The sequence below is a fragment of the Heterodontus francisci genome, chromosome 4 (assembly GCF_036365525.1).
Source record: "Heterodontus francisci isolate sHetFra1 chromosome 4, sHetFra1.hap1, whole genome shotgun sequence".
NCBI classification, from domain to species: domain Eukaryota; kingdom Metazoa; phylum Chordata; class Chondrichthyes; order Heterodontiformes; family Heterodontidae; genus Heterodontus; species Heterodontus francisci.
In genome coordinates, this window is record NC_090374.1 from 190,769,824 (window position 1) to 190,791,371 (window position 21,548).

General features: G+C 39.7%; 1 protein-coding gene across 1 annotated transcript in view; it reads right to left on the reverse strand.

The window, feature by feature from the left end:
• Positions 1–3,963: 3,963 nt before the first annotated feature.
• The window catches only part of ermp1 (endoplasmic reticulum metallopeptidase 1), a 98,894-nt gene continuing 81,309 nt past the window's right edge, over positions 3,964–21,548 (reverse strand). Inside the window, exons 8-14 of the mRNA XM_068029065.1 lie at positions 19,791–19,965; positions 13,365–13,555; positions 11,519–11,671; positions 8,613–8,812; positions 8,146–8,261; positions 6,916–7,079; positions 3,964–5,857 (exon numbers count right to left, since the gene is read on the reverse strand). Of these exons, the coding sequence (XP_067885166.1) occupies positions 5,693–5,857; positions 6,916–7,079; positions 8,146–8,261; positions 8,613–8,812; positions 11,519–11,671; positions 13,365–13,555; positions 19,791–19,965 (1,164 nt within the window). The 3' untranslated portion in view covers positions 3,964–5,692. The remainder of the gene's footprint in view (positions 5,858–6,915; positions 7,080–8,145; positions 8,262–8,612; positions 8,813–11,518; positions 11,672–13,364; positions 13,556–19,790; positions 19,966–21,548) is intronic.

The window sequence follows — 21,548 nt, forward strand, 5'->3', positions numbered from 1 at the left end:
AGGGGATGGGGGTAGGTTCATGCACAGATTTATTCCATGTCAGTGATGAGCACCATCATTGCGCCAATGAATGATCATATAATCACTATTAATGGGAGTGTGAAATGTCTTCTGCAGGCACTGCTCAATAGTGCAATTTTTAACTAATGTCACCTAGTGGATATATTAACCATTTCAGACCTGTATGATCATTTTGCAAAAACCTACATGACCACAAATAAAAGGAATTAAAATGTATTGTAAATGCTGTTATTTTATCAATAATTTATAGACATTTAACAAAAAAGCAATACCAAGAAAGTTGTTCGTCAGCATGTTAAATCGAGTTTTTATTTGCAGTTTGCAGATGCACATGAGGAGAATCACCTTTATCTGGTGAAGTCTTTCTAACTCTAACCTACGCCATTCTAGAATATAATTTCCCTCAGTGCACATGTTCTCCTTTCCTCTCATCATGCCGTGGCTGAAACACTACATCTTGATCTTTCCATGTGTCCAATGAAAATATTGTTTCAATTCTTCAGTTTCTTCATGTCTCTCACAACTCTGGCCAACAACTATCATGCCTTAGATTTGGCTCTGCTCTTAAGTGTTTCGTTATTGACTATAGTGGCCTCACTATATCGTCTCAACTGGGACTCTCTCCATTGCTAAAGAACTGATTTGTTCTTTTATGCCAATTACTATTTCGTTCACAACTCTTGCAATATAGTCCAAGTCCGTCCAAGATTTGAGTGCTGTTCCTATATCCCAAGGGCTTTAACACCCCGCCTGTGCAGACTAGAAACACTGGCTCGTCATCTGATGGCAACCACTATCCGACCTGTAGTCTAACCTCTCATTTTATATATTTAGTGTTCCTCTTTAAATTTGCTAGTTTTATTTCTTCTTTAGCCCTGAAATCATGCCGGCAGATAAGTCCCAAGGAAATTCCCAGAGCACGATTCATTGTAGTCTCTGGCTGTAGCGAATTCCATAGTTCCGCACGCCCCTGTGTCTTTCAGTATGGAATTTCATTTGCCAATTATTTGCCCATTCTGCAAGTTCATTAATGTTCTCCTGTAATTTGTTGCAGTCCTCCTCAGTATGGACTATTCTAACCCCCCCCCCCCCCCAAAAAAAAACTGGTACCATCTGCAAATTTAGAGAGTATTTTTGATCCCAAAGTCCTAATGGTTAATGTAGGTTGTGAACAGCAGTGGTCCCAGCACTGATCCTTGTGGAACACCATTTCCCACCTTCTGCCACTCTGAATAACTACTTCTGCTTTCTGTCTTGAAGCAAGCTAGCAATCCATTCTGCCACTTGTCCCCAGTCTGCATTCTCTGACCTTATTCATTAGTGTATTATAGGACACCTTATCGAAAACCAAATTACATCTGCTGCATTACCATTGTCTACTCTGTTACATCCTCAAGAAAATCAACACGGCTGTTCAAGCAAAATTTACCCTTTTGAAGTCCATGCTGACTATTCATTATTTTTTTTGTTTCTAGATGTTGTATTCTCTCCTTTGCTAGGGATTCCGTTATTTTTCCTATCACTGATGTTAAGCTGACTGGTTTATAATCCCCTGAGCAATTTCTGTCTCTCTTCTTAAATACAGGACTTGCATTAACTATCTGCCAGTCTTCTGGCACTACACCTTTTTCTAGCAACTTATTAAACAGGTGTAAGTAATGCCTCTGCTGTCTGGTCCCTAGATTCTTTTAAAATATGTGGATGCAATCCATCCTGACCAAGGTCTTTTGAGTTTGATTAATTTATTCAATACATCCCTTTTTATTTTAAATGCACTTATCTCATTGAGCATCTCATCGTTCAATGTCTTGTCGACCTGTTCTATCTCCCTGGAAAAACATCAAAGTGAAATAATTAATAGTTCTGCCATCTCTCTATCATTACCTGTGGTATTATCCTGTGTTCCCCTTTATGGTCCTATTCCCATCACAGCCTACCTTTTTTATTGATGTACCTGTAAAATATTTTATGTTCCTTGATAATTTATTTATAGTTCCTCTGTCTTCCTTACAGTTCTCTCCTAGTCTCTCAGTATTCTCCTTTATCATGTATTCCTCTACTGGCTATGTACTTAATATATGAATCTTTCCTAACCTTTATTCATCCATGGATTTAATTTGTTCTTTCCTTTTAGTGGAATATATTTTCCCCTCACTCTGTTGAATATCATTTTAAATGTTTTCCATCATTGTTTTATGTCGTTGTTTGCCAATATTTTAGTTAATTTTATTTTCCCAAGTTCTATTCTCAATCCCTCAGAATCATCTTTCCTCCAATCTATTAACCAGATTTTCATCATACTCCTGTCCCTCTCTAGAAAACCGTTTCAAATGTATTCCGTAAACTCGTCCGCCAAACAGCTTTTGCCAATTTGATTTGTCCGGTCTATATGAAGATGAAAGCCCCCCCCCCCCGATTATTGCATTATCTTTGTCACTTCTTGCTTATTATCTCTTACTACTTGATTTGTACTCTGTCCAGTATTATAATGACCGTTCAGAGACCTGTATTTTCTCACTCGTTATTTCTTTTCTCCACCCATACTAATTCTACTTCCTGCTCTTCCAAGCCAAGATCCTTCCTCATTGCCGTCCATATCCTTTATTATCAGGACTCCCCCTCTCCTTTTCCATTTTATCTATCTTTTCAAAAAGTCGAAGACCCTGGAATATGCAGTTCCTGACCTTGGTAACCACGCAACCGTATCTTTGTAAAAGCTATTAGAGCAAACCCATTTATCTCCTTGTGCCTATAATTCATCTATCTTGTTACAAATGCTTTGTGCATTGATAATGATTTTAATTATTTTCCCTAATTTGGCCTTATTCACTGATGTGTTGTTTTTCTTTTTAAAAAAAGGCAAACAATTCATCATGCAGCAGTACATAAATCCACACAAATATAAAAACATTCCTGACACACACCACTCGAGTGCTTTACTGTTTATCTTGTGATTCCCTAAACTACATCTGAGACAAATTCTATTGCTAGTATTCATTTCAAACCTAGCAGCCATTTACAGTCACTCCACGTTTTGACCCAATACTATTTGTAAACAGATGTCAGAGCTCCTTGCACACTAATTTTTTATTAATTCACAGGATGTGGGCATTGCTGGCAAGGCCAGTATTTATTGCCCATCCCTAATTGCCCTGAAGGTGGTGGTGAAGCTGCTTTCTTGAACTGCGGCTGTCTATGTGATGTTAACCTCTACAGACAATAGGCTCAATCTCTCCTCATAGGACCATCCCCTTCGTTGTACTACCTCAATGGTAAGTATATCCAAGTATAAGGAGACCAAAACTATACACAATACTGCAGGTATGGTCTCACCAAGGCTCTATACAATTGCAGCAAGACTTCGTTACTCCTGTTCTCAAATCCTCTTGCAATAAAGGCCAACCAATTTGCCTTCAAAATTGTTTGCTGTACCTGCATGTTAGCTTTCAGTAACTTTTGAACAAGGACAGCCAGGTCCCTTTGGACATCAACACTTCCAAATTTCTCACCATTTAAGAAATACTTAAGTGGCAAGTAACATTCGCACCACCCATCAGCCCAGGCCTGAATACTGTCCAGCTCTTGCTACATTATCTGAGGAGTTGTGAATGGAACTGAACACTGTGCAATCATTTGCAAACATCCCCACTTCTGGCCTTAGGCAAGGAATATCATTGATGAAGTAGCTGAAGATGGAAGGAACACCTACAGCAATGTCCTGGAGCTAAGATGATTGGGCTCCAACAACCATCTTCGTTTGTGCTAGGTATGACTCAAGCCAGTGGACAGTTTTTCCCTCCATTCCCATTCCATTTTATGAGGAATGCCTTATGCCATACTCAAGTCAAATGCTATCTTGACATCAAGGACAGTCTTATTCACCTCACCTAAATTGAGGGATTAAAAAAAGGGGTTGAAATGATGCCATGAGCTTTTACAGAATGTCTTCCCCAAATTTTTATTTTCTGATATATTCAATTACACATTAATATTCTTGAACAATTTCCCCACCTATGCACTGTTATAGTCCATTCCACTATTTCCATACATTACTGAAATAAATCAAATACATAAACCTAGAAAGCAGCCAATTTTTAAATTAACAGTTGCTATGAATGTACCTAACCTTAACAAAACCATGTAAAAATTGGAAGTCATTAACAAATTAGACAGTCATTTACACAAGTTGCCTTTTTCAACTTGAAAGTAAATTATCAGTGCCATTGTCAATTATAAAGCACTTGATTCAGACCTGAAAGAGAAATCAGTGCAAAAGAAATTTCATACTGAAATAACATTGGAAATAACTTCATTGACCCCCATTTAGAAACTTTAATGTAAACCACCAAAACAGTAGTGTAAAATTAATGTACAGTACTATACTAAGGAGCCCCCAGCAACATCTAAACAAGTGAAATGAATAGCAAAGCAAATAGGTGCTACTGTACATCTTCACTTTGGTTTTACAATGCCTATTTCACTATTTTCTTTCAATATGGTTCCAGACCATTACAGGGAGCCAATTATGATGAGCTCTTAGGCAAGTTGCATTATGTACACCCTAAAATATATATACTTCTGCTGCTCCCTGCTGAATTGTAGACAAAAGTCCAAGCAGTCCAGCTGCCTGGTGTTGAGACTGTCTCCATTCTAGCCTGCTATATTGCAGCTAGTGAATTTGACTATCTTCATCACCAGTGGCTGAGCATCAGTTCATGTGCACTTGTATATTTTCAGCAGTTAAGTCAGTTCACTCTACCCTACTCAGGAAGAGGATGAGAGAGAATAACTAGGAAGCCTTATGCTGGCACAAAAAGTAACTACCCAAGCTGTAGGTATGGAACATCTTTAGAATTATCAAGCGTTGAATTTTGTTACCAATGATTAGCACTAGTAAGATCACAAGTCACACATTTAATGCTACCACAGTGTCTCATTAACAGACATCACAGTGGACAGTTATTGATCATTTAGGTTTTCCTGGAATTTCCCTGAAAACAATTAGCTGAAAATATTTCAGTTCATTATTTGATTCATAGGCCCTTCTGTTTCAAATCCTTTGCTTCCTCATCTTCATCACACCTAATTTGGTACTAATTCTTAAACAAAACCTGAGTTTAATATTTTGTTTCAAAGTACTCATTGTACATCATGAAACAGGACACATATTTTGTGTTAACCATGTGTGTGTACGCTAATGCATTTTGAATTTTTCACCCACACAAGTGATGTTCACTTCACAAGGATCCTGGGGGTCCAACAGAGGCAAGGGAACTAAGATGTGGAAAAATGTGCTGGTCTTCAGTGAGACGAAGTACAATAAAATGACCATTTTACTGCCATCTTCACAATTAAATGCGTCAACAAGCAGACGTTTTGTGTTATGGTCTGATGACAGAGATCCTAGCAGCAGCTGATATCGCACTTGCTCCAACTTTTCTTCACATGAAATACTTGCCTCACTGACAATTACACTGAGCAACCTTAATACAATGAATATTTTTATCATCAAATTATTTACTGACATTTTATAGTTCCTCATTCACGTGCCAGCTTTCATCTCTTACAGATGAATATGCACCACCTTAGAGCATACTATGGGAGTACATTCACTGTCTTATACCCAGCCACGCCATACTTTATTCAAATGGAATCCAGCTGGTATTAGGTCCTAGAAAACAAACAAGTTGTAAGAGCTGGACCAGCTGGATACAACGCACCAATCTGGAAATCTCTTTTCTAGAGCAATCAGTTCTGCTGTTCTTTGATCTTCGCCAAAAAAATGATGAGAAGCTACAGCAATAACAACCATGCCATCAGGTGTCAGGTCAAGAGTCTGAAAAACACAATGCAGTAAAGGGATGGCGGAATGAATATCAGAGGTTCTGAAATGATTGATTTTTTTTCTCTATTAATCAAAACAAAAAATTTAAGGAAAATAGTTCATTAAGAAATTGTACAGTTTCTTTAATAGAATCTTTTGTACTCATGCTGAAGAGCTCAATAAGTTTGATACTGCATATGATAATTCTCTATTTTAGTTACTACATACAATATCCTCTATTTTGGACCAGATCAGACTAAAAATTATTTCTGGTTCTACTGAATATGCATTTTTATAATTCACTTATACACCATACTTATCTGGAATAGGCACATCTGCTATTTGCAATAAATATATTTCCTGGTAATCATCTACTACCTGGAAAAGTCTGCGACAGAGGAGTTGATGGTGTGTGCCAGATAGCTTTACGTACTGCACTTTTAGGTCACAGTTAAACAAAGGACATTTATTTCAAATGTATACTATAAAAGGGTAATTATACCTAGCTGATTGTGCAACCAGCATTTCAATAGCATTGTTTTATCAGCCTCCCACTTCCCATTGCATTGCAATCTAGTGGCATGCTTGTATTTGGCTATGATGCCCTTCATTTGAACAGTCTGCCAATGCTCACTGACTTGGTTTGCATAATTTAAAGACAGTCTTTTGGGAGAGGTACTAAAGGGCCATGACATCATAACCGAATATAAAGGGGCAAGGGCACTGTAGAAAAGTGTTGTACAAGTTCAACATAAAAGCAACAAGGAAGAAGTGACTGTGGAATGGGAAAGGTGCAAATTGTAATCTTAAATCCATTCACTGCAATGTCATCTCAAATCAAACAAAACAGTTTATATTTTAAAAAAATGCAGTGTTTTCTGTCTGAAATAATTCTGATCCAAAGTCACATCAATCAGAGCTCATCTTCATTAGTGCAGCCAAAGTGATGCCATTCCTGCACTCAGGATGTTACTAAGGACATGCAGCATCAAGTCCTATGCTTTTTCCACTTGTTTTTAATTCATACTGAAAAGACAAAGCACATAGGCTACTAGCATGAATTGTTTTACCTGGATCTCCAACCAAAATTGCCAAGGTGGAGCCTGTAGTCCACGGGAATAGAAAACAAAATAATCGCTATAATTATTGTACAAAGAAGTCCCATCCCCAAAAGGTGATCTGGTTATGCGAGATCCTTTAAGTGGCCGAATGTATAGTGTCATGTGACTGGGACCTATGCAAAGGGAAAGGAAAGTAGGCTCAAAAGGCATGAACAGAAATCAGTATTTGGTTAATACATAACTACAATGTATAATATTTCTAAAGAAAATTACTGAACCCATATGATGCTCTCTTCAAATACTCTCCACTCCCACTTTGTTCTTTTTTTTTTTTACACATGCAGATTTACCATCTTCATCTTCACCAGCAACTACTCAAAGCAACATTTAAAGTACCCTTCCGGGTATTAAAACAAATATATCTGGGATACAACTCCATATCGTGTGTGCGCTGCTTACAACAAAAGATGAGGAGAAACAAAACCATGTGTGTCTCAGATCTTTCTCTCACATGAGCAATACAACCAAATGAGCAAAAGCAGGCACGTGATGAAGCTTTACAATTTTTCCCCAAATATTTTGAAAATCATGGTCTTGAAGTATGCAAAGTTGCAGTACACAGGTCATCCATGAGGTGGTCCTATACAGCTGGCTAAAATTCATGGAGGGGCAGGGAAATGTACCTTACGTAAATCACATTAATACTGTCACATTAAGTTTGTTAGTTAAGTGGTTATTACTTGATCTAACAGCTTGCTTCAGGGAAACAATGAAGGGGAACTTTCTTTAAATTAAGATGTCTAAAGTTGCACATACAGCAACTGGCTCACAGCTCCACATGTGTACACACGAATAGTATAGTAACAAAGTACACTGAGAAGCTAGGTGAAGACCCAGAGATCACTGTGCAGGATAAAAATAACACTGAAGATAGTGATGAGGATTCAATGATGCCAAGCTTGGATTTTAAATCAAAAGCAAAACAATGCAGATGCTGGAAATCTGAAATAAAAACAAAAAATGCTGGTACAGCATCTGTGGACAGAGAATTCAAGAGTTAACATTTCAGGTCAATGACTTTGCATAATTCTCGGATTTTAAATGTTTATTCCTTTCTGTCATTGCTATTTTTGTTAAATGCAGAACCTCAATGAACACTAGTGACCTGCCATAGGTAACAACTTATGAAAGAATTAGATTGTACTTGATGCAGAAACTAAAATTCAGTAGTCATCATACCAGTCACCTCAAAGGTCAATTTCATAGAATGGGAAGGCATCTTATACTTGGAAATCAGTTTGAAAGCAACAGGTGCCTTGGGTGAAATTTCGGTAGCGGGCAGATACCAGTTTTTCCTAGAAAACAGTAAAAAGCCAGTTAACAAACTTGAGAGAAAATTTCTTCAAAGCTGAAAGACAGGCAGCAGTCACGTGGCTTTACCAGAAATAACTGCTGTTGTTCAGTGATAATCCATTTACCTGCCCTATGCAAATCTCTGTAAGGGGTGCACACATTTGGCCCCTGTACTGTAACCCTGGGTAAATAAAAATTAGCAATGGTAGCCTATAATGAACCAAAGCTTGGCTATGGTGTCCCCCACGGTCAAACAATCTGCTGATATTTAACGTATAATCTCATACACACAGAGTGGACAACACAGAGCAGCTAATCTTAACAGCCAACACCTTCAAGAGGGAAATCCTCACCTGATAAAGGTTTGTACAGGTAAAAACCAAGGAAATCCACAAAAAGGTGCATTCTCACATGAACTTCTTATTGTATGGTTTATTTCAGGTATATGTGGAGTAACATGGGACATAAGGGTGTAATCAAATCCATTAATCCATATCCCAGAATCTCTCTTGATTACTTCTCCATTAAGATCATGGAATGTCCTTGTTGTATGCTGAAGTGGAGAGAGGAAGAGAAATGACCCATTGCCCAAGTGAAAAAATAAAATGACAAAATCCAGTATCATATCAAATATTTTACAAGTCCTAACTCATGCACAGTATTTCACCACCTCAAACATAAAAGGACTGAATCTTGTTGGTAAAATGGCAGTGTGTTAACGATGCACAGTTATTAATGTCGACCAGGAAATTTACGGGACGAGGAGATAGGGTGTGAGTTGTGAATCTCCAGAACTTGACCGATTTACGTTGCTCCAGTTTGCTTCGTACAAATGGCACCTCACCCTTAGTCTCCTCATTGTTTGTTAAGAACATGCTAGATTTGCACAATAATTGCCCATTAAACTCACTGAAGAAAATTAGGACTTGTGACTAAGAGTGCAAGTTTCCTTTTACAATGTGATAATTGTCAATGCAACACCAATCAACCTCTCTAGCCCAAAAGGGGGAACTATCTAAAATTGAACAATCTCATTCCTACACATATCAAATAGTTAGGTATTTTATTTAAAAGGTTTAAATGTCTTTAAGAAGTTACTTTTCCTGTCTTTTTCTCCTTTCAATCGAATCTGTCTTTGCCTCTATTTTTCTTGCTATACCTGATTTGACATTGAATTCATCCACTCTAATTCACCCTCCTTTTCTGTCCTTCATCTCTTTGTTTCTCAATCCTTAAACCTCACCGTTGTTCACCAAGATCCCAGATGCCTTCGCTGTGCTGTTATCAGCTTGCATTTCCAGCAATTTACAAAGCAAAAAAATGTTTAAGCTGAATGGTGCAAGAAAAAGTCTAACTAACCGAGCATGCCAGGAGGTGCCTCACTCCAGCAAATTCCAGCCCAATACAGTGGAAGCACAAAATGTGTGGCAGCAATTCCTCTCTTCCTTCAGTAAATTTAACATGTTCTTGTTACATAGAAAATAGGAGCAGGAGTAGCCCATTCTGCCTTTCGGGCCTGCTCCACCATTCAACAAATATCATGGCTGATCGTCTAATTCAGTACCCTGTTCCTGCTTTCTCCCCATATCCCTTGATCACTTTGGCATTAAACTAATTGTACAGGCTCCAAGTTTAATGATTATAAAGTTGTATCCTATCCCCTTAGGATACAAATTTTATTTATTTATTTATTTAGAAATACAGCACTGAAACAGGCCCTTCAGCCCACTGAGTCTGTGCCGACCAACAACCACCCATTTATACTAATCCTACATTAATCCCATATTCCCTACCACATCCCCACCATTCTCCCACCACCTACCTACACTAGGGGCAATTTACAATGGCCAATTTACCTAGCAACCTGCAAGTCTTTGGCTGTGGGAGGAAACCAGAGCACCCGCTGGAAACCCACACGGTCACAGGGAGAACTTGCAAACTCCGCACAGGCAGTACCCAGAACAGAACCCGGGTCGCTGGAGCTGTGAGGCTGTGGTGCTAACCACTGCGCCACTGTACATTTATGAGTTCACCTTTATCATACAGTTGGACTAGATCTTCTGCTCATTCAAAAAACTGCATCATCCCATGAAACAATATTCTCAGCACTGGTTTCTCAACCTTTCCAAAAAAAAACACAAAAATTGGTGGGGGCACATTTTTGCTTTCACCACCTGGCACTAATCTAATGGAGTGGATCATCCGCCCATTATAGGTTTTCATTCCATTGCAGGCAGGCAAAAAATCTGCTCAGTCAGATTAAATCGGCCAGGGTGATAGAGACAAAAATTTACCTTGCAAGTCTGCTGATCTGCAAATCATTAAAGGCCAGTTTAGATGGATTTCCTTTTAAACTCACAGGACATCCACAACATGGGGAGAAGACTCCTTTGTTGCTTCCATCCCATGCCAGTTTTCACTAACCCAATGCTGAATGCCCATGTACGCCATTTTGTGCTTCCATTTTAAATTGTTACAGCTCAACAAAGTTTAAAGTACTGTGCACCTACTTTCCCATCCCCAAAAAGGTTTAAGTGCATATAGGAGTGAATTCAGAGTCTATGGGCATGACAAGGGAAGATGCTAGAAAACAAATATAAAATGTTAATTTGCTACTTGTTTCCTCTCCCCTCAATAGCAAACTTCCCAAGCCTGCTTTGCCAGGTGATCCGAACTAATGATGTTGCTATCTCCAGTTACACCTCCTCTCGATCCATCATGTCTTTCTTTACTTGCCCTATTACCATCGCCTTTTCCCTTGCAGCATCATCCCTTTTGTCATTTAATCTCCTGCCTTCCACCCTCTCACAGATCTTCCATTTTGTTCTTCCCCTCTACTCCCCCTTTCCCTGGCTCTGTACTTGCTTAAAACCTGTTACATCTCTAACCTCTTCCAATTCTGACACTGCAAAGCAGTACTGAGGGAGTGCTACACTGTCAGAGGTGTTTCAGATGAGACAGTAAATTGAGACCCTGTCTGCTGTCTCAGATGGGATGTAAAAGATCAGGGGTTTCTCCCAGTGTCATGGCCAATATTTATCACTCAACCAACTTCACTAAACAAAGATTACCTGGTCATTATCCAACTGCTGCTTGTAGGACCCTGCTGTATGCAAATTAGCTCCCGCATTTCTTACAGTACAAAACTGCCAACACGTCAAAAATACCTCATTGGCTACGAAGCACTTTAGGACATCCTGAGGTTGTAAAAGACAATATAAATGCAATGATACTGTAATAATCTTAGCGCATCTTGTACCTGAAGAAAAATTCGCTTGGGGTGTGGTCCAGCAGGGTCAGATGTATACGGAAAAAATGCTCCACTACACACAAGAGTGACTGAGATCAAAAACACAGTCACTAAACCCAACAGAGTCCATTTTGTACTTCTGCACAGATAAACCAGACTCACCTAGAAACAGAAAACATTTAGTGAAAAAACCATCAAAAACTAAAGATATAAAATTCCAATTGAAAATTGAAGTAGTCCAGGTCAAGGAAGGGGCGGATGGGGAGTGATGATCTGCCTGATTTCCTACTCCTGCCAGTGTACATGGACATTGGACAAGGACAGGAATGGACTATGATGTTCTAACATGGTGAATCTGTTCCCAGTGCCCCTGTACTGCATACAAACAGCAGTATTGTAATTATTAACTAATTAATGCCTCCATAAAATATATATTGGACATTGAGTCAGTCATTTACAGCCTATCAGGAGGCCATGTGGCCCAATGAGTCTATGCTTGCTCTCCACGGAGTCAGCCCCACTCCCCCGCTCTATCCCCGTAGCCCTGTAAGTTTATTTCCTTCAAATGCCCATCCGATTTTCTTTTGAAATCATTGACTGTCTCCACTTCCACCACTCTCATGGGCAGCAAGTTCCAGGTCAATACCATTCACTGCGTAAAAAAAGTTCTTCCTCACATTCCCCCAGCATCTCTTACCCAAAACCTTCAATCTGTATCGCCCAGTCCTTGTACCAGTTAATGGTAACAGATTTTCCTTGTCTATCTTATCTAAGTCTGTCATAATCTTGCATACTTCTTTCAAATCTCCCCTCAATCTCCTTTGCTCCAGGGAGAACAACCCCAGCTTCTCCAACCTAACCTCGTAACAAAAATCCCTGGAACCACTCTGGTGAATCTCCTCTGCATCCTCTCAAGGGCTCTCATATCCTTCCTGAAGTGTGGTGCCCAGAACTGGATGCAATACTCCAGTTGGGGCCTAACCAGAGCTTTATAAATGTTCAGCATAACTTCCCTACTTTTGTACACAATGCCGCTAATTATGAAGCCCAAGATACCATATGCTTTGTTAACTACTCTCTCAATATGTCCTGCCACCTTCAAAGATCAATGCACATGCACCTCCAGGTCCCTCTGTTCCTACACACTCTTTAAAACTGTGCCATTAAGTCTATATTGCCTTGCCCTTTCTGCTAAAATGCATCTTCATAATTTATAGGAATCTTTTTGGTTTTAATGACTAAAGTAATTATTCAAGTGAGGAGCAGGGAGAAAACTGGAGTGGGGTGGGGGGAGGGAAAGAGAAAGAAAAAAAAAAAAACAGGGGATGAATGATGCAGGGAGGAACCCTACCTCCCACCAACCAATGATCAAAAAGAGCAGGAACCAAGTTTCTTCATAGGATATCATAAATAACTCTTCCAATGTATCATAGCTCCATTTAAAAGGGAAGCTAGATAAATACATGAGGGACAAAAGAGAAGGATGCACTGGCAGGGTGAGATGAAGCAAGGTAGGAGGAGGCTTGTGTACAGCATAAAAACGGGCAAAGACCTGTTGGGAAGAATGGCCCATTTCCAGTCTGTAAAACTCTATGCAAAGATCCATTTTACTTTCTTAACGTAGTTTACATTATGCAGCATTGAAAGTGTAGACAAATGTATTATATGGTCAAAGCAGAAACTTTGGCAGCAGCAAAAGGATGTGAAGAACTCAAATGTTAATGAAGATGTACCTGTCCCATTAAGGAATGTTGTTTTATTAACTTTCATCTTAGTTTATCAAAACACACAATACTTTTCCCTTTGCCCCTTTAAACCTCAACAGTCTTGAATTCAATGAAACATGACCACTCACAAAGTAAGTAGTTAGAATAATAGTGCATGCTGCAATAATAGAAGCCAGTACGACGTCCGGGGGTATTTCAGTACCACTACGACCCAGTATGGGGGTGAACATTTCAAATGCACCCCAACTTAGATACATGGTCAGCAGATGAGGAATAAACAGGCCCAGAAAATAAATTGCCGTCAGCTTCACTGTAACACCTAGATCAAACAGAAAGAGACAGAAATCCATTAAAATTTCAAATACAGCACTGATGACTTACAAAAACCTTTTTTTCCCAATTGTATAAACATTTCCCCTCTACCCCCCAACCCGACAGATTTTTCCAGCTATTGAATACTCTCAACCCAGACTACTTATTCCAGCCTTTCAGTATCTACAAGAATTCCCGTACCTTACAGGAAAAGTTGGAAAATAAAGGAAAGCTCATGACTGAGGAAAAGACACACAAAAATATATGAATATCAAGGCAGGAATAGAATATACAAACCCAACATAATTTTTCCATATATTGCGGAGGAAAATAAAAATTACATGGAAAAATGAATGGTACACAGGAAAGATTTAATAGTGATACAATAATTAAAGCTTATGGATAATTGTGTATTGCTTTAATATCAGAAAAATAACTTGCACTTCCAAACAAGAGAACTACTATGCTCTTTCACACAATAGGTGCCTGCCTGTGCAATGACTCTCTCTGCTTTTCAGTTCCACCTTTAGGAAAACACGCATCTGCACTGCCACGTTTATTCCCAAGTACTAAACACGTTTGCAACAAACATGTGATCACCCAAAATAACACAATAAAATTGCCCTGCGTTTTATAATGTTTAACATTGGGTAATCAAATACTGTTTTCTTCCCCCAGTAGCAACATCAAGCATATATGTACAGCACGACTGGATGTAGAATAAAAAGACAACTTTGTCCAAAAAATTAACCTTCACTTTAATCTCAGAAAATGAGCCCGACTGCACCAGTTTTACAGTTTAAAATTCAGCCATTCTGCAGCTGCTAAACATGTCTGCCAAGTTAGTATTAATTTGTAGGTAGTTTTGTGCTGCAGATTGAACCCCAATAATTCAAAAGACCCCCTTAGGGGAACCAAGGCAACTTTCATCCAGTCTGCCCTGGATTTTATCCTAGGCCTCAGAATTTCTGCAAGCTTTTAAGTTCTCCAAGTTCCCTTGTTCCAAACTATCTTAATCGAGCTTTAATTTAAATTGGTCAGCGTTGGCTCACTCCATCATCTGAGGAGAGGGAGGCAAGGTAATTGTGGGGAAGATACCAATTCTTCAGGGAATGAAGACTGTTTTGTCAAGTACTGAAAAGACAAAATAACTCCTTTAACTACCATATTATGTAAAACTGCCCAATTGGTGGTGTTGAAGATGGGTGGCCATAAAAGGGAAGCTTAACACAGGCAGAGAGAGAGTTAAACTGATGTACTGAGCTAAAAGGACTAGTTTAGATCAGACCCCTCGGCTCCTCTTCAAGAGTGCTCTTGGTCACTGTCGTGGATCAAATAAATTTTAAAAGCTCGTTTCAAATTTTGATGTGCATCTGCACAATAGGGAGGACAGTTTGAACCTCTCAAAAGTTGCAGCATTCGGGTCAGTAGCATTTAATAGCATTAGAAAAATGTAAAAGAAAATGGTACAGCTGGGAGGTTTTTAAAAAAATATTTAGCCCAAATTTGTGCTTCTACATTGCAGCATATTTAAAATCAAAGCACCATTAGATTATTTCCTCAAGCCACCATCCAAACTTGAACTGAGGCTGCTTCAACCTCACTTACACTGCATACTTTGTATTTGCTGTAATGTGGTTTTAACTCTCAAATATGCAAACATGTGCATTGTTATACAGGATGCCTGACCTATAAAGAACCCAGGTGGTCTTTATGGCATTAACCGGTCTGAAATCTGGCCTAAATCATCTCTCTTACACCTGCATTCTACTTTTATTCTAAACTAAAGCAGGGACAAAATTGATTTATCCAAATTGCTAAAATAGTAGAACAGAGAACTGGGATTAATAAATAGTCATAGCAACAGCAGTAGGCCTTTCAGCCCTAGCCTGCTCCGCCATTCAATTCAATCATGACTGATCTGTACCTCAACTTTACCAGCCTATGATCCACATCCTTTGATACCCAAAGTAATAGAAATCTGTCGATCTCAAGTCTTGAAAATTTCAAATCGGCCCAGCATCCACAGCCTTTTGGGAGAGAAATTGCACATTTCACTACCCTGTGTGGAAAAGCAGTTCCTGATTTCATTCCTGAATGGTCATGTGCTAATTTTAAGATTCTGGCCCCTTGTTCTGGATTCACCACCAGAGAAACTAACTCATGTTTATTCCATTGAATTATCATTTAAAACACCTTTTATTCCACAAGGTTAGAGACTAATCTTAACTAACTGTATTTCTGAATCTGCAGCGAAGAGAAAAGTCAAATCAGAAATGGCCATCTATCAAATTGAACTGTTACTTTTATTACATACTTAAAAAAAAAAATTGACCTAAAATTAATTTGTTAGAATCAGCATAAATTAGCCAACAACTTCAGTACTTTTTATTAAAAAGTAATGAGAACTGTCTGTAATGAGAGCTGGATGAATCTGCAAAATGGAGTAGCTTGCTAAACAGAGTGACAATACGAATTTGGAGAGAGTGGCAATTCAGTGCAGAGGGGGAAGGAGGTACTTAAACCAAAGGGCAACAATAAATAACCACACCGGAGGAAACAGAAAAAGTGGCATCATAATCAACACACGGGAAAGGCAGAACGAAGGAGTATAAGATAATCATATCAGTAAGCATCTAGATATCCCTTTGTGTGTTTAATATCTTGAGTGGTTAGTGTTCAGCTTGAGCTAGTAAGGACTAAATCATAGTGCAAGCAAGTGTAAGTCAATGGAAAACAAGCTAAATGATTAAATTCTAACTACATTTAAAGATGCTTGTAACTGCTAAATAGCTAAGTAATTAATCATAGTAACTAATTACTAATTTATTTAACATCAAGCTAAATCCACCTATTTAATAAATCTAGACATCTGCAAGAAATGTCTCTGCCTCTATCATTCCGGCTCAGAGTCATTCGGCTGGAGTCCAAGTTATATACTCTTCCGTGTAAGGAAGGAGGAAGGATTACTGGGTAATTTACTCCAGAGTGCAGTCACACACACCAGATAAATATATAAAATTCTTAAGGGGCTAGACAGGGTAGATTGTGAGAAAATGTTTCCCTGGGTGAGGAATGTAGAACATGGAGCCACAGTCTCAGAACAAGGAGTCGGCCATTTAGGACTGAGATAAGGAGAAATTTCTTCACTCAAAGGGCTATGAATCTTTAGAATTTTCTACATCAGAGACAGTCATTGAGTGCATTCAACACATAGATCAACAGATTTTTGGGTACAAAGGAAATTAATGGATAAGGGGACAGTGTGGGAAGGTATAGCTCAAGTAGAAGATGAGCCATGATCGCATTGAATGGCGGAGCAAAGGGCCAAATGGCCTACTCCAGCTCCTTTTTTAAAAAATGTTCTTCTGAAAGCACATTGACAGGAAAGTGGGGTTGCAAGTGTGACCATCAGTCAGTCAACCAGGTGAGGGGAACTTAGGAAAGGTGGGTGAAGGAAGTCCAGCAAATATCATTCCTGTCCAACAAGTACAAAGTATGCGATATCTGTGAAAATAAGGACAAAGACAGTTGGCAGGACAGCCAAAATGCTGACCAAAGCACCATAGAGCAGGAGGTGCTGCTGTGAAGCCCCTTGGGTCGTTTTATTATGTTAAAGGTGCTATATAAATAAGTTGTCGTTGCTGTTATTGCAAGAGTGTGAAATTTTGAGTATCATACCCAACCCTTCAGCCAAACACCTGCCTCCCAATCCTAGTAATCCTTCTTTCGTAGGGCAATCCCAAGTACATGTGAACATACGAATTAGGAGCAGAAGTAGGCCATTCAGTCCCTCGAGCCTGCTCCGCCATCCAATAAGATCATAGCTGATCTGTTTGTGTCTCGAATTTCACACTCCCATCTACCCCCGATAACCTTTGATTCCCTTGCCCAACAAGAATCTATCTACCTCCGCCTTAAAAATATTCAATGGTCCCTTCTCCATCACCTTCTGAGGCAGAGAGTTCCAAAGTCGCAGAACCCTCAGAGAAAAAATATCTCTTCATCTCAGTCCTAAAAGGGTGACCCTTAATTTTAAAGCAGTGGCCCCTAGTTCTGGACTCACCTACAAGTGGAAACATCTTTTCCACATCCACCTTGTCAAGACCATTCAGGATCTTATATGCTTCAATCAAGTCTCCCTTCACTCTTCTAAACTCCAGTGAAAACAAGCCCAGCCTGTTCAACCTTTGCTCATAAGACAACTCATGCATTCCAGGTATCAATCTAGTAAAACTCCTCTGAACCACCTCCAATGCATTTACATCCTTCCTTAAATAAGGAGACCAAAACTGCACACAATATTTGAGATGTGGTCTCACCAACGCCCTATATAACTGAAGCATAACATCCTTTTATTTTCAATTCCTCTAGTAATAAAGGATAGCATTCCATTAGTCTTCTTTATTATTTGCTGTACCTGCATTCTAACTTTTTGTGCCTCATGCACTAGAACACCTAGATCCCTCTGCACCCTAAAATTCTGCAGTCGTTTTCCGTTAAAGTAATACTCTGCTTTTTTATTTTTCCTGCCAAAGTGAACAACTTCACATTTTCCCACATTATCTGCCAGATTTTTGCTCACTCACTCACCTATCTATATCAGTCTGCAACCTCCTTATGTCCTCTTAAAACATACTTTCCTACCTATCTGTCATCTGTAAATTTAGCTACCATGCCATCGCTCCCCTCATCTAAGTCATTGATATAAATTGTAAAAAGTTGAGGCCCCAGCACAGACCCTGGCAGGACTCCACTCTTCACATTCTGCCACTCAGAAAAGAATCCATCTATGCATATTATGTTTTTTGCCAGCCAGCCAATCTTCTATCCATGCTAATTTGTTACCCCCTACAACATGAGCTCCAACTTTGCACAATAACCATTTATGTGGCACCTTGTAACACCTTCCCCACGATAGACGTCAAGCAATCTGACCTATAGTTGCCTGTTTTCTGCCTCCCCCCACTTCTTGAATAGAGGGGTTATATTAGCTACTTTCCAGCCTGATGGAACCTTTCCAGAATCTAGCGAATTTTGAAAAATTAACACCAGTGCATCTACTACCTCATTAGCCACCTCTTTTAAGGCCTTAGGATGAGGTCCATCAGGACTGGACTTGTCAGCCCACAGCTCCATCAGTTTGCTCAGTACCACTTCCCTGGTGATTGTAATTTCACCAAGTTCCTCTCTTCTTTCCACCTCCTGATTTACAGCTATTACTGGAATGTTTTTTGTATCCTCTATAGTGAAGACAGAAGCAAAATATTTGTTCATTTCATCTGCCATTTCCTTATTATCTACTATTAACTCCCCATTTTCACTCTTTAGAGGACCTCCTTAGAGGGCAGCGCAGTGGCTAGCACCGCAGCCTCACAGCTCCAGGGACCCGGGTTCAATTCTGGGTACTGCCTGTGCGGAGTTTGCAAGTTCTCCCTGTGACCACGTGGGTTTTCGCCAGGTGCTCTGGTTTCCTCCCACAGCCAAAGACTTGCAGGTTGATAGGTAAATTGGCAATTGTAAATTGCCCCTAGTGTAGGTAGGGAATATGGGATTACTGTAGGGTTGTTATTGTGGGTGGTTGTTGGTCGGCACAGACTCGGTGGGCCGAAGGGCCTGTTTCAGTGCTGAATCTCTAAACAAACAAACAAACAAACAAACAAACAAACACTCACTTTACTTACGCTTTTCTTTTTTAAATACCTGTAGAAACTCTTGTTATCTGTTTTTACATTTCTAGCTAGCTTCCTGTCGTACTCTAATTTCTTTCTCCTGATTAACCTTTTAGTCATTCTCTGCCATTCTTTATATTCTGACCAATCATCTGACCTACCACTCATCTTTGCACAATTATATGCTTTTTCCTCAAGTTTGATGCTTTCCTCAAGTTCTTTAGTTAACCACGGATGCTGGGTCCTCCCCTTAGAGTTTTCCTTTAGAGTAGGAATATACTTATCCTGAGTATTCTGAAATATCCCATCTCTACATGAAAAGAGAAGACAAATATGGCAGAGACTGACATAATGTGAAAGACAAATTGAAAGGAAGAACATAGAAAGAATTGGAGAGTGGGAGAGAAGCAGAGGTAGTTGCAGGAAGAAAATGTTTTTTGTAACACAACAGAAGGTCAGCTAAAAAGGTACAGAAAGCGAAAAGTGTGATCAAAGTATTTCTTGAATTATTGCTACGAATTTATTTCATAATCAACTTTTTGCATAGCTATACAAAGTATGAAAGTTTACCTTTTTGCTTCAGCTCCGTCGCAATCAGTACTCTCACAATCAGAGGAAAGGCCACCCATAGTCCAGGCACATAAGCTGAGCACAGGCCTCGTTGCGTAAAGTAAACCAAAGTACAGCACCAGATTGTTAATGAAACATCAAAATACAGCTCCGCTAGGTAAAACTCATTCGTACTCTGTACACAAACAAAAGTTATAATTTAGTAGGTCAGATATATGCCAACAATAATGAAATTTGGTGTCTTCACAGCCTATTCTATATAGAAATTAGAGATTCAGGGAACTATCATGCATTCCCGTTACAAGATGCTTTTGAGAGTGAAATCTCGAATGCATGCCATAACAGAGGGGAGATTCTCCTGGCACTACCCAGTCTCCCCAAAGGAGTAATGGAAAATGCTGCAGTAAGGTGTGACGAAAACCACACCTACCAAAAATAGGACATATTAATTTTGTCATATGGAACATTTTGAACTGTTAGTGAATTTGAAATAACTTGTTTAAAGAAACCACAGCAGTGGCTGAAAATATTTGAATGCACATTTGCATTCTAAAGGACAGTGGCTGGAAACATGGCTGCACATTTGCATTCTAAAGGACAGTGGCTGGAAACATGGCTGAACATTTGCACTCTAAAAGACAGCTGAATCCTGATTCAATTTTCAATTAACCAGATGGATTATGATCAAGAGACATTGAATGTGTAAAACGCCAGCATTTACCCCCCACCCCCTCCACCCCCACACTGAGAGTGTTTGCCAAGCTTGGGGGAAAATCTACAAACCTCGCCAGGCAGGTTGTTCCAAATAAGGAGCTAGTCACATGACTAACCTGCAGCAAGCTTGTTTTTTTCTGAATTGTGCCACACAGTTGAAGCGACTGCAACTCAACGTGGAGAGAGAGGATCTCTCTCTCTCTCACGCAAAGTTCCAGGGAACAACGGAAATAACTCAAGCCTCAAGAGAGAAGACTCCTGCAGCCTTCTGATACCAGCTAAACAATTGAAAGTGTGCACTGGACCCCAACGAGAACTGCAAGACTTAACTGCAATCAAAAGCTTTACATCAAATCCCAAAATGAGTAACTGAACTTCATATTACTTCAAACCTTCCCTCTTTAATTCTTTCTCCTCCTCTGTCTCTTTTTGCGTGTGCTTATCACGTATGCATGCTAGCTCAGAGAGACAGGGCAGTGGCAGGAGTCAGTTCCCTGCAGTTTCCCTGAATGTGTAGCGAATCGGGCCATTGCAAACCAGTTCCCCCAGAGGAGACTGAATTGGCACTGCAGGCAAACGACCATGAGGTCTGCTTGTCTGAGAAAGAGGACTCAGGGAACAAATTAAATGAATCTTCCCTAGCTGAGGCTTAGCAAGCTGACCCAATACTGAGAGAGTTAGCATAGGCTGCCCAGTCTGAGATTGAAGCAAAGGGAGTCCCTGACTGCTACTATTTAAAGAATGAGGTACTGATGTGGAAATGTAGTTCTCCTCACAGACCTGAGGGAAAAGAGTGGACAGTAGTTCACCAGTTAGTGGTGCCGGAGATGTACCAGAGAGAAATAGTAAGAATGGCCCATGAGATTACAATGGCTCTACATGTCAGTATACGAAAAACCAAAGCCCGCATGAGGCAGCAGTTTGACTGGCCAAAACTCCACAAAGATGTAGTGGAGTACTGTAGGACTTGCCACATGTGCCAGGTTGAGGGGAAACCCCAACCCACAGTGAAATCTGCACCCCTAATTCCTGTTTCGGCTTTTG